At 41.6% G+C, this 15,810-nt stretch overlaps 1 protein-coding gene across 14 annotated transcripts in view; it reads right to left on the reverse strand.

Moving 5' to 3' along the window:
- Positions 1-15,810, reverse strand: part of TMCC3 (transmembrane and coiled-coil domain family 3) — a 110,007-nt gene that overhangs the window by 64,040 nt on the left and 30,157 nt on the right. For 3 of the 14 annotated variants that reach the window (XM_067009877.1, XM_067009874.1, XM_067009886.1), the window contains 2 exons: positions 1,647-1,770; positions 1,486-1,543 (listed from right to left, as the gene is read on the reverse strand). The exons of 4 other annotated variants lie outside the window; for them this stretch is intronic. In XM_067009877.1, coding sequence (XP_066865978.1) covers positions 1,486-1,543; positions 1,647-1,708 — 120 coding nt within the window. In that variant the 5' untranslated portion in view covers positions 1,709-1,770. Of the gene's footprint in view, positions 1-1,485; positions 1,544-1,646; positions 1,777-2,563; positions 2,718-13,891; positions 14,304-15,810 lie in introns of those variants that run through there. 7 more of the 14 variants (XM_067009876.1, XM_067009875.1, XM_067009881.1 and 4 more) reach the window with 7 other exon arrangements.

Raw genomic sequence — 15,810 nt, forward strand, 5'->3', positions numbered from 1 at the left:
GGTTTGAATTGCACAGGTCCACTTACACGATTTTTTTTTCAATCAATACTACGGCACTACACAAAATCTGTGGCGGAATCTGCGGAAGCTGGGGCCTACTACGGGACTTGAGCATCCAAGGATTTTGGTATTCAAGGCGGGTCCTGGAACCAATGCCCCAGGGATACCAAGGGACGATTATAGCCCCTTGTGCCTTAGGAAATCACAGTTCAATAGAACAGGAACACAAAAATAAAGGAGCCCTTTTATCCTCTAAAGTCTAAGAAGGCAATGACTTTAAGGCCAAAAGCAGGCCTCAAGAAGAATGGTCCAAAAGAGGACAGGATCTTGGCAAGATAGTTCAAATTTATTTTAAAAAGAGAAGCTACTAGTTACTAAGGACTTATTAAGTATCGTATACTTTTCTAAATGCTTCACATACATTATTTTATTTTTCCTTTTAAGAATCTGAGATTATAACAATTATTCTCATTTCCAGATGGAAAAAGTAAGGGACTTATCTGAGGTGATAAAGCTAGCATGTAGAAGAGCTGTGATTCCACCTGGCTCCAAGGGCTGGGCTTTCATAATATTTCCAACCTCTACTGAGAGCCTACTGCATATACCAGACCCTTTCCTAGACATAAACATGTTTTCCATAACCCTTACAACGCCTAAAATTTCCTTTACTTAAATCACTGTGCTACCGTTAAATATTACAAAGTAAAAAGTATGCATGGTAGAGAAACCAGAAGGGAGAGTACTAACCGACGGCTTTGGACAGTTCTTGGTGCTACAAGGCAATTACTGGAGATATTCCACATTTGACATTTAATAAGTAAAACGAAACACTAGCTTAAATCCCAAGATATCTTGCGTAATAAAAAAAATGTAGGTTGGAAAAAAAAAAATGTGGGTTGCTTCTGTTTTAACCATTTAAAAAATGATTCTCAATGCCAGGGGAACATGCCAGCTTACACATCAACTCCCTCTTCTGGCTAAAGCTCCAGTGGATACTGTAATCATTAGAGGCTCTGCTACCAAGATGCAGAGAAGAGGAGGCTTCCTTCTCCCACAGCTACAGCAGTTCACAAGCACCAAAGAGTCATGTTTTAGAAAGACAATAGTCCTCTAGGAACTTATTGTTTTGTAATCTGGGAGGAAGGAAACTGCAAGAAATGAATTGAATTGTGGACTGTGATTTTTAAGATAAACACTATACCATGACCCTTCTTAGAATCCAAGTCTGTATTTGGGTTGACTGTATTTCCAAACAGAGGCAACAGCCTTCTAGGGCCACTCACAATACTTGCAGCAACTAGCCAGCTCGGATTCACAGGAAAAGCCCTGATTCCAAAGCCGTTGTCCTAAAAACAGAGCTTAACTGTGGCACAGTGGTAGCCTAAGTTAGTGGTTTTAAAAGCACAGATTCAGAGCCAGACTATGCAGGTTCCAATCCCAGCTCTGCCATGTTAACTGTATCACCTTGGGCAAGTAGTTACTTACTCTATGACTCAGTTTCCTCATCTGTGAAGTGGGGGCAGGTGTCGACTTCACAGGGTGACTGTGAGGATGAAATGAATTAATATTTATGAAGTGCTTGGAACAGGGCCATGTACAGAATAAGTGCTGTAAGTGTAAGCTATCGTTTATGAAATACAACATACCCCCGATAGGTGGGAACTTCAGAAAAGTCCAGAGCCAAGAACAATGGTGCTGCTGTTGTCATGATTAAGCTCTTCCAGTAGAAGCTGAGCACTGCCACCCCATGGAATCTGCTTGTGTGTGCATCTGCATCTTGCCGCAGAGAGGGAGAAGAAAAGAGGAGCAGAATCTCAAACTCACGCCAGGAAGTGCCTTAAGGATCAAGTTTCGATGAACCTGAACAATAAAGCTAATACTTCTTAAAAATGCCCACCAACCCAAAAGCAGACGACCTAGTATTCGAGTGATTTAATCTAACTTTTAAAAAGGTACAGTACCTGTAACGACTAAAATTTTAAATCTCAATATCTGGTCCTTAATTTTTACATAAGTGTCATTAGTCTTCTATGTTGCTATTTTCAGTAAAACCAGAACTCTAAATTAAGACCCTAAAGACAGATGTCTAACATTTCCTATCTCTAAGTCTTTAAGCAAAACAAGAGGAAATTGTATTAGAAAAGTTTATCTAATGATCGTAACTTGCTACTTTCTCTAAAAAGTCTCCTCAATTATTTCTTGAGAGTATTATGTCATGGAAGCTTGTCTTTATAAAGTGTGAGATTGTTTTTCAATCAGGCTATAGTTAATCCCATGACCTTATCTATCAATGGCTTCTTTCTCTAATTTTACCAGGTTCTCCCTCCTTCATCCCTTATTCAAGCTGCCACCAAATTCTGTTATTTCTTTGTCTAGCAATTTCTCTCTAGATTGACACTTCCTTGCTATTTCTGGGTCCATCTACATGAATCTGGCCCCCAACTCCCTACCTCACATATACAAAGGGCAATGGTTTAATCGGGTTTGATTGCTTTCAACATTTTACTTCTATCTATCTAGTCCATAGAGAATCATTACGCTCATCTTCTAAACTTCCACTTACATCATGTTACAAAATGCTCAAGATGTACGATTCTTCTTTTTAATAAAGGAGTTGGGTTCTTCCTCCTGTTGGTATTTAATCTGAGTGATTTTTCCCATTTCAGTTCTCCATGTCTTCCTCCTTTCTTCCAACCTCCACCAGACAGACCCCAGCACTGTAGAACACAATACATTTCTGTACCTTTTTTTTTTAACTTCAGTAGTTACATCATTCCCTTTGGACACAACACTTCCAAGGCCTCTCTGTCTTATCCAAATCCTACCATTCCTTCAAAATCTCTTCCTTGAGGCCCATGTCACTTCCTATCCTTCCTGATCCATTTTGGCTCTTATTTATACTGTTGAGTGGGTCCCTACTTGTTTTATCTTCCTTGTTGGATTTTTAGATTACTAGAAGTATTCATTTTTTAGACACCACACTCAGCACAGAACTAGCAGTATCATTGGGTAGCAAATACTTATTACAACCAACTTTCCTATGCTATAAAGCAGTATATTCCTAATTCTGAATGAGACCCATAGTAAGAAATACATATGTACCACTACATACATACATATGTGCACATGTATACACACATACATAACTGAAACACAAGTTTTATGAAACACTTATCTTTATACATGCAACAGTATTTTAAAAAAACACGGTTGGTTAGCTCATTTTTTAGACAACTGCGTATTAGGAAATTACAAATAATCTTGTTAGGCATGTTAATTTTATTATATAGGAAAAGTCTTTATTTTTAGACACATATCAGAAAAGATATGCCCTGATGTTTATATGTAACATACATACACACAGACACAAAGCAAATGTGAAAACGTTTGTTGAATCTGGGTAACACAGATGGGTATTTGCTGTATTCTTCCTTCTGCTTTTCCATCTAAAAATATAAAATGATAGTTGCTATTCATTAAATCTATTTCATAACCAACTAATGGGTTTCAATTCTGTTTGAAAATCAGTGCTTTATAATTAAGAAAAAAGATAAGCCACTTATTTCTATGTTTACTGATTATATTTAAGGAGGCTGTAACATTCTGAAGAATGTTACAGTAAGGGATTAAATCTTCCATTGCTATGAGTCCACTAATCTCTTCTTTAAAAGCCTTTCTGTGGAACTTTCTATGAATCACTACTACCTTAGCAGAAAGGTATAAGATTAAGGAGTACTTTTTTACTTACAGAGATCACAGAATCAGAATTTACCCTAACACTTCTCATCCTAAAAATAATCTTCGGGGTTTTCATTGAGGCTTCAAAAGAACAACATCTGGGAATGGCAAAAGTTCAAGACAATGCATTGAAACTGAAAACATCGTAATAAACATGCACATTGGTTAAAACGTTCCCCTTCCTTCTCCTTTAAGCACTGGTTCTAATAAAAGAATAAGTTCCACAAACAGAGTCAGTAACACCTCAATTATAGATGAATGAAAGAAATTTCCAGATAACTGAAAATTCTTACCATTTATGGGCCAAAGTATTAAGTCTTGCTGATTACTGATTTCTAAATTACTAGCTTCCCAAGACTGCTTTCCTGTTAACTGGGATCATCCATATGACCAAGTCTGAATTGTGACACAGTAGCATCTTGACCGCAGGAAGAAAACCTGGTCTAGATCCACGTGGGACCTGGGGGTCTAGTTAACCCTCCAGTCTTAGGTCCCTCATCTGAGAAGATGAAGTGGCTGAACTCTGCAACCTCTAAGCCTTTGCAGCTCTTCTTCTCAACAGTTCTATCGCTACTAGGTCTGTAAAGCTGGCAGCCCTCAGCACATACCAATTAACACACATTGAATATTTACACTTCCGTATAATGAATCTTATTCACCAAAATGAAAATGGAGCAAAAAGCAGTTAAAAATATATATGCAGCAAGTAAAAAGAAGGAACTTACTAACACACAACATAAGTGAATCTCAATAATGTCATTCTTAATGAAAGAAACTACATACCCCAAAGGACAGGCTCTTTGATTCCAAGGATAGGGAGGTCAGAACTGGTTACACTTGTGGGGAAGGAGGGGAAAGGAGAATGATCTGCCAGAAGGTGGCACAAGGGAGTGCTGGGTGCAGACAACACCGACACAGGGGACAGTTACATGGTGCAACACAGGTAAAAATCATCCAACTGTACATTTAAGATGTACACATGTTACTACAAGTTATTCTACAAAATAGTTTTTTTAAGTAAATAAAATTAAAAAATCATAGAAAATGAAAATTCAGGAGCTGTTGAAACTACTATTTTATCTGTACAGTACCTATAACATATAAGTACTCAATAAATGCATGTTGATTAAATACAGAATTGTTCAGTTCTAGCAGGAAAAGAACTTTAGTTTCAATGGTGTGTCAATTCATATTGCACTTTGTCAGCTCTTTAACATATTTCAAGTTTCAGAAATTTTCATGATACTCTCTAATAAATATTTGTTTTCAGTACCAGAATATAGAAGAGCAAATGTACAAAGTATAGAAAAAGAGTAGAAATCTGTATGGTATACTAGCAAGGTACTAATACCTATGGTGTAACTAAATACATCAGATTTAGACACAAAAATATTTAGTCTTACATTCTGCAAAAGGCAGCAAAATCCTAAATACCATGTTAATGCAGATTGAAAATGACCTGGTTCGTTACATAATAGTTATTTAGAAAGCCAATGTTTCTCAAAGAGGCTGAATTTAACTAAAAGCACACAAAGTACAACTAAGGCTTCTCACTGACTTAGACCAAACTGTTTTTATGACAGTTAAGGGAACTGTCATAATAATTTAGGTTCCAAGCCAGGCCCCCTAAGATACAGAACTGACACTTAAAAAATGTTTTTCTGGGCATTTTTTGTGAGCCAGGCAGTATGCTAAAAGCACTGGAGTCAGAAAGATGAATATGCTAAACTCCAGCCTAGGAGTTCTTGGGCTGGGAGACATACAGAACTATACAACTGTAGAAAAATGGAATATGGACTAAAGGAAACAAAGAAGTAGAAATAAGTAAGGCTTCAGTGAGACACCTTCTAAGAAGATGATATTTGACGTGGCCTTAGAAGAGGGGGCTCAAAAATCAGCCCAGAGAATTAAAAAAATCATGTGAAGTTAAGGACAGCTGAATTCTCACCTGAAATAACAGTATCCATCACAGGATGGAAAATCAGACATTTTGTCTCAGAAATACATGATTGATGATTTATTCCATCTCTACTCATCTGAAATGCTAAACTAATTATCGCAGTGCCTGGTGCTTTTTATCAGAAGGGTCTGACAGATGACAAAGGGCAAAATTTTTACCTAGGATGAAAGAAAAGGCAAGAATTATAAAACAACTCCCCTGAAGGATACACTTCTTTTTGTCTTTTATTTACAGATTGAAAAAAGAAATCCTTCAACATATGCATGTTGCAAATCATATTCTCCTCATTGTAAGCCACAGTTACAGAAAACAACTCAAGATTCTTCTGACTGTAGGAAAAGCACCACAGTACACCTAATCTACACTGTATATCTATTATGACTCAAATTCTGTAGGAAAAATATTTTAAAATCCAAATTAGATTTGTAAAAGGGGAAAAAAAAAAAGCCTGTGAAGGACAGAAAGTAGTTTGGGAAAGCTTCAATGACAGATGCTTTTTTTCTCTCTTTACTGCGAACTGTAACCAAATCATGGGCCTGTACCTGGCTTAGTGCCCTAACTTCCCAACGAGACTGCAAAAACTCTCAGACAGGACACCTGCTCTGAGCTTATTACAGAACTGCCTTGTGCAGAATTACCATTGGAAAACATGAACTTTGTGCCCAAATGGAAGAGTGCCTACTTCCCTAAGATAGATGAACGGTGGGGTTTTCTTTTGCCTTACATTGGGAAAGCTGATGAACTAAAAAGACTCCAAGGGCTGCTAACTACACACTAATATTCCAGTGTGGTACACTTTATTAATTTGACTCAGTCCATCTACCTTATTCAGCATTCCAAAATGTTAGAGAACCATCTGTTCAAGATTCACCAACTGAGAACACTATGAAACCTCATTCAGCCGAAGATGTTACCCTGAATTTGATGAACTGAAACTCCTTTGATTTCTATACTTGATGATGCCTGTGATGTCATTCATTACTTTAGATGTTCATTTGACTGATGTTTTATTAATAAGGCCACTGTAAATCTATCTGTAAGGACCATAATCCCTGTGCCAGAGAAAATTCTGCTCAACTGCTTTCCACACTAGCTTAACACGCAGTCAGTCAACAATCACTGAACGTATACTTCATATTACAGGGCTGACTCAAAGTGTCCAATCATATCTAATCAGAGGCAAGGGTATGTGTATTTTATTAAGTATCACATCCTTCAAAGAAACCAAATTTTATATATAAACAGTGGGAAAGTAACAAACATAATTAGGCAAGAATTAAATGACAAGCAGAGTTGGGCATTATCATTTATTTACCACTAATATAGCATCTTTCATCGAAAATTCCAATAAATCTTGCCAAATGTTCTTGCCCCAACCTAGGATATGATTATCTGAAAGTGTTCCAAGTCAGTTCTGAATTTCACACTGAACAACTGACAGGCATTCAGGTTTTTGAGGCTCACTGCTAAGTCCTTCCTCCCCCTTGCCTCACACATCACTAAGTTCTCTTTCTTTTTTGATGTTCTAACACCTAACCCTTCCTTTTTTCCAACATCTGATACCCGCTTGGTTCAGGTCTTCTATACTGCACATCTGGACTCCTGTAACCACCTCTTAACTCATCTCACTGTCTCCAGGCTGCGCCCCCCGCCCCCGTCAATGGTCACCACAGTTGTCTATAGGATGAGGTCCAAATTCCATTAGTTGAAAAGTCAAGGTCTTCCATGTCTTGACCCAATCCTGTCTCTCTCCAGATTTTGTACATACACCTTCTTACCTAGACCAAATAACCTGATCCAGTAATCTCTGACCAGATCAAGAACAACATGCCCAGATCACTTCTACTAACTCACCTTACCTTTGTTCATGCACACCCCACAACATGCAGTCCAGCCACACCTTCCACCTCCACCATCTACCTGGTGCCTGCCACGTGCCTGTCAGCATGACAGATGTTTGACATATTTTGTCTCTAATCTCCACCCCAATCCTACAAGTTATGTTTAGTCTATCATGATGAGTATCAAAGAAATCAAAGACTTTGACAAGTTCACAAACTAGTGAGTGATGAGCCTAAGCTCAAGCTCAGGTCTGATTCCATAGTCTATGTTCTTTCTAAAACTTCAGGCTTCCTGGAATACCATTCCCAACCCTCTACTTACCAAAACCTTGGGGTTCCTTCAGAGTCTAACTCAATTTAACCTCTTCCACACAAAGGTGTTTCTTATCACCTCCAATCTAGTCAACAGTGCTTACTCAGAACGCCCGCTGCTCTTACTGTCTGAGTCCCTCTGGTTGCACTAAATTCATTACTGCCTCATATTATTAGTTGCCTTATTCTTTTTCCCCCTTGTTTGCAGTCCCACAGCCTCACATTGCCTCTTGAACACAGCAGGCACTCAACTGTCTTATAACTGAGTTCTCTACTTTGATAGCATTTCCTATGGATAAAATTCCACATCAGGTAGGATAATTTCAGTAACTGGATAAAAGACGTTCAATAATAAGGGCACAAGGGCTTCCCTGGTGGTGCAGTGGTTGAGAGTCTGCCTGCCGATGCAGGGGACGCGGGTTCGTGCCCTGGTCTGGGAAGATCCCACATGCCGCGGAGCAGCTGGGACCGTGAGCCATGGCCGCTGAGCCTGTGCGTCTGGAGCCTGTGCTCCGCAATGGGAGAGGCCACAACAGTGAGAGGCCCACGTAACACACAAAAAAAATAATAATAAATAAATAAGGGCACTTACGATGTCACAAACTAAGAAGATCAGCGGACAGGGCTAATTTGGTGGCTTAAAAATGTTATCAGGGGGCTTCCCTGGTGGCACAGTTGTTGAGAATCTGCCTGCCAATGCAGGGGATACGGGTTGGAGCCCTGGACCGGGAAAATCCCACATGCTGCGGAGCAACTAAGCTTGTGCACCACAACTACTGAGCCTGCACACTCTACAGCCCGAGAGCCACAACTACTGAGCCTGTGGGCCACAACTACTGAAGCCCGTGCGCCCAAAGCCCTTGTTCCACAAGAAGAGAAGGCACCACAATGAGAAGCCCACGCAACGCAACAAAGAGTAGCCCCCGCTCATCGCAACTAGAGAAAGCCCTCGCACAGCAACAAGAGAAAGCCCGTATGCATCAATGAAGACCCAACACAGCCAAAAATAAATAAATTAAAATTAAAAAAATGTTAAAAATGTTATCAAAGATCGAAGCTCTTTCCAATTCTTCATTATACTATCTTCAGGGCATTTGCAAGTTCTCTCATGTAGGCAAGTGAGCTACTGCAGTTTTAAGAATCACATGTAGACAATTTCTGGCTATATATGAGAATACTGCTCTTCTTTCATATTTTGTTAGGAAGGAAAATATTTTCCAGAAACTCCTCAGCAGATTTCTCCTTAGGTCCCTCTGGCCGGGCCTGAGTCATACGTCCATGCGCTAGCTGCAAGGGAGGCTGTGGAACCAGTATCTAACATTTTCAGCCTTTTCTGTACTGGCTCTGCCAGCCAGGCAGAAAGGGAAGGAAAATGGTGTTTGGATAGGCAACCAACACCTTTAGAGAAATATTAATGCAATGATAAGCTCTGTATAATGAAAGTCCTCCACGGGCCAAAGAGATTAATTATCTTAAGAAAGGTTTGCTAATCAGGTTATAAGAAATACTCCTGTTACAATAGGGTGCTGTTTGCACTAGAAGTAGGAGAGAAGAGAACTGGAATCTCCCAGCTCTTTAGCCAACAAACTGTGAACACATTCCTTTCCCTCATATCCTTAAATATCACAATCTCTTCCAGCACTATGACCATCACAAGGAAGGAAAGGCGAGCAGAAAAAAAACTTGTTCTCTTCAGCTTCCATACAGTTCTCCAAACACATTAAAACAGGTAAAAAAAAAAATTTTTGAGAGAGATTTAAAGAACAGAAATGAAGATGAAAATGTTTATGTCTTTGTCTCCTTCTCCTATTCTTTGCTTCTTCGAACAGGACAGTCTGCCTTTATCACCACCATCACCACTACCACCACCATTACGTTTCCAATTCTGGAATCAGCTTAGACATCCATTAATGGAGAGCCACTTAAAAAACTATTAAAATGGAAAACAATGCAGACGCTAAAATAGAGGTGGATCTCAACTGGCTACTACGGGAAGCTGTCCAAACTAAATTGTTAAGCAAGAAGGATACAGAGCTATATATCTATAGTACACACTCATCTGTGCTTTAAAAGAGGGGCAGTGGTGGGGTTTATATAAATGTGATACAAGTGTACTCTATTTGAGAAATTAGAGAATTTCTAGAGAAATTTCTAGAAGGATGTCTTAGGAATTGTGGATGGTAATTACCTCCGGGGAATAGGATTGGGAATCTGAGACCAGAGATACTTTTTGTTTTATATGCTCTTTTTGGTATAGTTTGTTTTTTTTCCCACCTTGTATTGTCATATTTTTTTTTAAACCCACTTTGAGGTTGAATTGAGTCTGCAACCTCAAAGCAAATACCTACAAAATTTCATTAGCTCACTTAACATACTTCTTTGTTTCCTCTTAGGACCTGTGATTTTTAAAAATAATAGCAAAATAACTGGCCTCAATATTCAGGATAGTAAGCATTTTTGTAACTCAAACTAACTTGATTTAGTTTATGTAATTACTTTTACTCCCTACTGAAAAGAGGGCTTTTAAATCCAATTTCCCAAGGAAGTAAATGACGTCTCAAAAGGTAGTTCTTTAAAAAAGGTTGTGGGGCTTCCCTGGTGGCGCAGTGGTTGAGAGTCCGCCTGCCGATGCGGGGGACGCAGGTCTGTGCCCCGGTCTGGGAAGATCCCACATGCCGCGGAGCGGCTGGGCCCGTGAGCCATGGCCGCTGAGCCTGCGCGTCCGGAGCCTGTGCTCCGCAACAGGAGAGGCCACAACAGTGAGAGGCCCCTGTACGGCAAAAAAAAAAAAAAAAAAAAAGGTTGTGGAACTAAGCTGGAATTACCAAGTCATAATTAGAAGTTTTCAAACGAAAATCCCATAAAAAATAATGTACACTAATGTTACATCACTTTTATATGATGTAACCAAAATACCACCTCTTCAAGGGACAAATCCTACTGAAACATTTCTATTGAGAACTCAGTTTTCTAATGCTCACAGCTTCGAATCTATTCCATGTGGGCAATGATTTTTCCCATAGAGGGTCTTCACTGAGAACACCACAGATGCGGATGACACCAGTGTGTGACAGGCATGTACAGTTGTCCCTTGGCATCGTAAGGAATGGTTCCAGGGGCCCCCCTCATGATGCCCACGTCCCGTATGTTGAACGGCTTTGCATTCGCAGGGTTGGAGAGCCAACTCTACATATTCCCTCATCTGTGGTAGCTGAAGAGACTCACAGGGTCCATCGAGTGACAGTTTACATGTGGCTCATGTGACTCTGGAGGGTTAGATTGTTTTATTTGTGATTCTCAGGTTCTAAAGGTTGATTTTTGCCCTTCAAAAATGGTTTCTGTAACAACTACAAAAAGCATTAAAGCTATCTCCTTAAGGTTGAAGTTGCTCAGGCTCCAAAACAAGGCAGGACTACCTCCATTAAAATTTTTTTTGATGGTCCTAGAATTTATTTTTAAATGAAGCAATGGAATTGGATTCCAAGATATATTTGAAATGTACACTTACTGAATTCTTAAAACATTAAAAATTGTTTGGCATTTGAACATACACAAGCTCTAGAGACCCAGAAATTCCATTCCTAAGAACAAGTGCCCACGTTAGGACAGTGCATTAAAAATATTCATAGCAGCAACGTCCACAACAGAAAACAACAACAGTAATGACCACCCAAAATAGCCCAAAGGTCTACAGGCAATAGAATGGATACACATACCTTGTGTGCCTTTGTACAGTGGAATAAAATGAACCATAGCTTCCGGACTTAAAGTGGATAAATTTTAAAAGCAGCAAGTCAAAGGAAAACACATGCAGTATGAAGTCTATGAAGTTCAAATGCAGGCAAACTCTTGTTTAGGAATAAACACACAGGTAGTAAATGATAGAGAAAATAACACAAACCTGGGGACAGCATCACCTCCTAGGTGAGGAGGCTTGTGATAGTGGGATATGTATCAGGGAAAAGGTCAGAGGGTCAAGTCTGATTTCCTGCCCTCGGTTTTAGGTGCAGGGGTGTTTCATGTTACTTTTTAAAATGGAATATCTTCTGTATATAATATTTTACAATTTACAAACAATTAAAAATAAAAACTATGGAATAAATTACACAGTAAAATAAACTGAGTGTGGTGTGTGTGTGTGTGTGTGTGTGTGTGTACGTTTAAGTTATATTAAGTTATACGATAAATAACAACCCCTTTTAATCCCATTGCTTTTATCTCTGGGTCTATACTTAACTCTTTGGGTTAATAATGTTAAAATCTAAATTTGAGGCCCTACTTAAATTGTGACCTGGATTCAAAGGCCCTCAGGCCACCTCCTGCAATAGGTCCTGAATTAAGTCTCCCTGGGTCATTATCCTCAGTGGCTCACACCCTGGAATGTGAAGGATGTAGTCAGGAGAGAGCCCCAAATTCCCCCAGGCTACAAAGTAACCGCCAGGCAGCCTGCAAACAGCCCGTGTTTGTACTTTAGGTAACCGACTGTGCTCTTCACTGGCTGGAAGAGGGGAACAGAGAGAAGGAAGAGCCTGGGGGGAGCGGCTGGCCAGTGTTGCAGGGGCTTCTCCAGAAGAGCCCGTCCACCAGCGGCTGGCAAAGAAGAGACCCATTCCTCGCCTTGCACAGACGGCAGCTATAGTCGTTTCACAAGCTGTGCTCTAGCAGTTTGGGTGGTAATTTCTCCCTTTCATTCCAACTGAAACGGTGCACATCAATCTCTGTCAATCACTGCGCTCACAATGCTATGAGGCTATTAAGATGCTCTGCTGTCAGAACAACTGGCCCTCCAATTATTTTTTCAACTGGCCCTCCAATTTTTTTTAACAACAGAAATTTAATCTCCAAGATTCAAAGGATCACACAATAAGCAGCAAACTCCTCCAACTCTCCATACCCCTCATCCTCCCTCCTCAAGCTGTTTTTGTTTCCAAAGGCTGTGGATCATTATCAACAACAGGCCCACCTTTGTGACATTCCAGGTAAACATCTGATACAGAACTAACTGGGGGGGGAATGACCTGAATTAATAAAAGTGTTCAAAATATTTTAATGTCCAGGAAATGAAAGAGTACTTATGTTGCAGCAATATCCCAAAGTCTTCGCTGACACAGATGTACACACACAACCACAAACTGAATACAGATTTCCCATGAGATCAAGCAGCTCTTACAGGCAGAGTTCAGGTGATATGGAACCCTCCCTGCCCCACAGGGGGGCACTGCATCCACCACCACGGGGTGGCTGAGGACAGCCGGCCCGGAGGAGCCCTGATTCTTCAGATCATGATGCCTCCCCTCGGCTGCTCCCTCTCCCAAACCACAGCCACCACCCCACACGCTGTCTCGCAGTCAGTTTGGTGGGGTCTGAAGTTTCAAGGAGGGATGTCTGCTTGTCAACAGACCGGATGTTAAAGTATAAAGTCAGATTCTAACTAAGTCTGGTCAGACCCAGGATCACTTTCAAAATGACAGGGAAGTAGGAGGAGAACTGGCTCTTTTCCAGCCAGTAGCCGGCACGCTCCTACTCAGTCAGATATTTGTTCACCTCTTAAATCACACTCATTGAATTTACTTTTTTTTTTTTTTTTTTTTTTTTTTTTGCGGTATTCGGGCCTCTCACTGTTGTGGCCTCTCCCGTTGCGGAGCACAGGCTCCGGACGCGCAGGCCTAACGGCCATGGCTCACGGGCTTAGTTGCTCCGCGGCATGTGGGATCTTCCCGGACCAGGGCACGAACCCGTGTCTCCTGCATTGGCAGGCGAATTCTCAACCACTGCGCCACCAGGGAAGCCCTGAATTTACATTTTTAAAGGACCAAACGATCAGGATTTTGGTGGCTCATTAGGAGTTTCAGCAGTTTAAGTATCTAGAGATCCAGTGAGAAATTACAGAAGGACTTGGCCAAGCATAAAGACAACTACTAGAAGCCCCCAAATAACTTGTATCTCTTTCAAGCATCTCATAGGATACGAATTACTACACAGCTCTACGATACATATTTACACAGCCTGGCTGAAACCGCAGAGCAGAGAAGAGACTTACCGAACGCCACACCACAAGTCAGGGAGCAGACTGGGATCAGCAAAGAGCTCACTCCCCACCCTGTCTGAGAGGCATCTGAGCCTGTAAGGCAGGCAGGCTGGATAGTCAAACAGCTCCTACCATGACTCACCCTGAACTCTGGAGATACTGCTCACGTATCTCTGGGTATTCCCGTGGTTGTCTCCGAGAAACTCCACGCCCTGCACTGTAACCAATGCTGCTGCCCGCAATAATACACCGTATTCAACCCACTGCTGACGGACGGGCTCTTGGTACGGCCAGAACAGATATACGTTCTGTATATTTGGAGAGAGGCAGACTAGAACAAAGTCCTGTTATCATACAACTCTGGGGGTGGGAGAGGACCTTAGAGGACGTCCCGCCTGGCACTCCTCATTTACCGACTAGGAAACAGGCTCGATTCAACAAACTCCAGTTGGGCAGAGCCTATGCAAAGCAGTGAACCGAGCACAGGAAACCCCAACGTGGATGACGTCAGGGAGAGCGGTAAGTGGGCCAAGCGCATATAGGGAAGGGCAGTGAGTGGGGTCCGGAGACTCCTTCCCCTGTTGCTTCTTTCATGAGACACATGCTCGCTGGTGCCCTCGAGTATCAGACGCAGCGAGGCGTGCTGGAGTTGCAAAGGGGCACCCCACCCCCAGGCTAGTGGCAAGGGAAACAATGACAGTTGCTGATGAGTGCCATAGGAGGTGTACACGGTGCTAGAAGGCAGAACTTGGGAGGGGTAGCCAAGGTGGGGGGCACGGAGGAGGAGGAGGAGGAGGAGGGCAGGAGAGGAAGCAAGGCTGGTGCAAGGCAGGAAGAAAGAGGCTTGTTAGTTAGAAGGTACTTCAGGTAGTGCGCTCTGATTCACTCAGCCAGACAGCAGGTGAAGATGTGAAATGTACTGGGCATGGCAAAGAAGGCAGGAGAAGAACTGGGTCAGCAGACAGGGATGAGATTTTGAGGGCTCCAGTTACATCATGCCAAGGTGTTTAGATTTCATCTGATAGGACAGGTGGCAGCAGCTAAAGGGATTAGGATAATCAGATCCCTGTTTCAGACAAGTCCTTCTGAAAAAAGCAGGAGAGAAAATGCATTTCGGTGGAGCGGACTGGAGCCTGCTGTAGTAATCTAAGGCGAGAGCTGGTGACGGCTGACGCAGGGTGGTCCTGGGAAAGGAGAGGACAGCGTCTGAGGTAGACAAAGGAGGCAGCATCAAAAGGACGTGATACCAATCGGATGGGGGGGTGAACGGCAGAGTCACGGAAAACACCACTTGTTTCATCCCTTCTGGTGGCCAAAAGATCAAGCACAAGGCAGGCAACTGAGGAGAAGCAGGAGGAGGAAGAGATTTGGGGTAGTGGAGGATTCACCATCAGACATAATGAATTCGAGGCTCCTGTGGGACATTTAAGCACAGGTGTCCAGAGGGGCACTCAGAGAGACAGGGGCTTAAGAAAGAGAATTGGAGCCCATCAGTGACAGTGCCTTGGGGCAGCTCACCTAGAGGAAGTACTTGGACTTTCAGGCCAGGCAGACCTGATCAAATCCGCACTCTGCCGCTTAGCAGCTGTATGACCTCCTGCAAGTAAATTAACCTTTTTGAGGCTGTAGTCTCATATGAGGAAATTCCTCCTGGAATGTAATAAGATCAGTAAAGAACCTTATGTCAGGCCAGACACAAATATTAAATATTTTTCTCTTGCCCTTTCATGATCATATACTGCTTTTTATTATAATAATTTGAGTACTAACCTCTGCAACAGATTACAAGTTGCCTTGCTGTCAGTCACTCGTCTTTGAATCCCTTTTGACCTTCCTTGCATGAAGAGATTCTCAAATATTTGAACTGCCATAAGTCAAATGAAAAACTCAGGCCAGAATGAGTCTAGGAGACCAAGGTTTCTTGCCCTTGA

Source organism: Kogia breviceps, chromosome 12 (genome assembly GCF_026419965.1).
Source record: "Kogia breviceps isolate mKogBre1 chromosome 12, mKogBre1 haplotype 1, whole genome shotgun sequence".
NCBI classification, from domain to species: Eukaryota; Metazoa; Chordata; class Mammalia; order Artiodactyla; family Physeteridae; genus Kogia; species Kogia breviceps.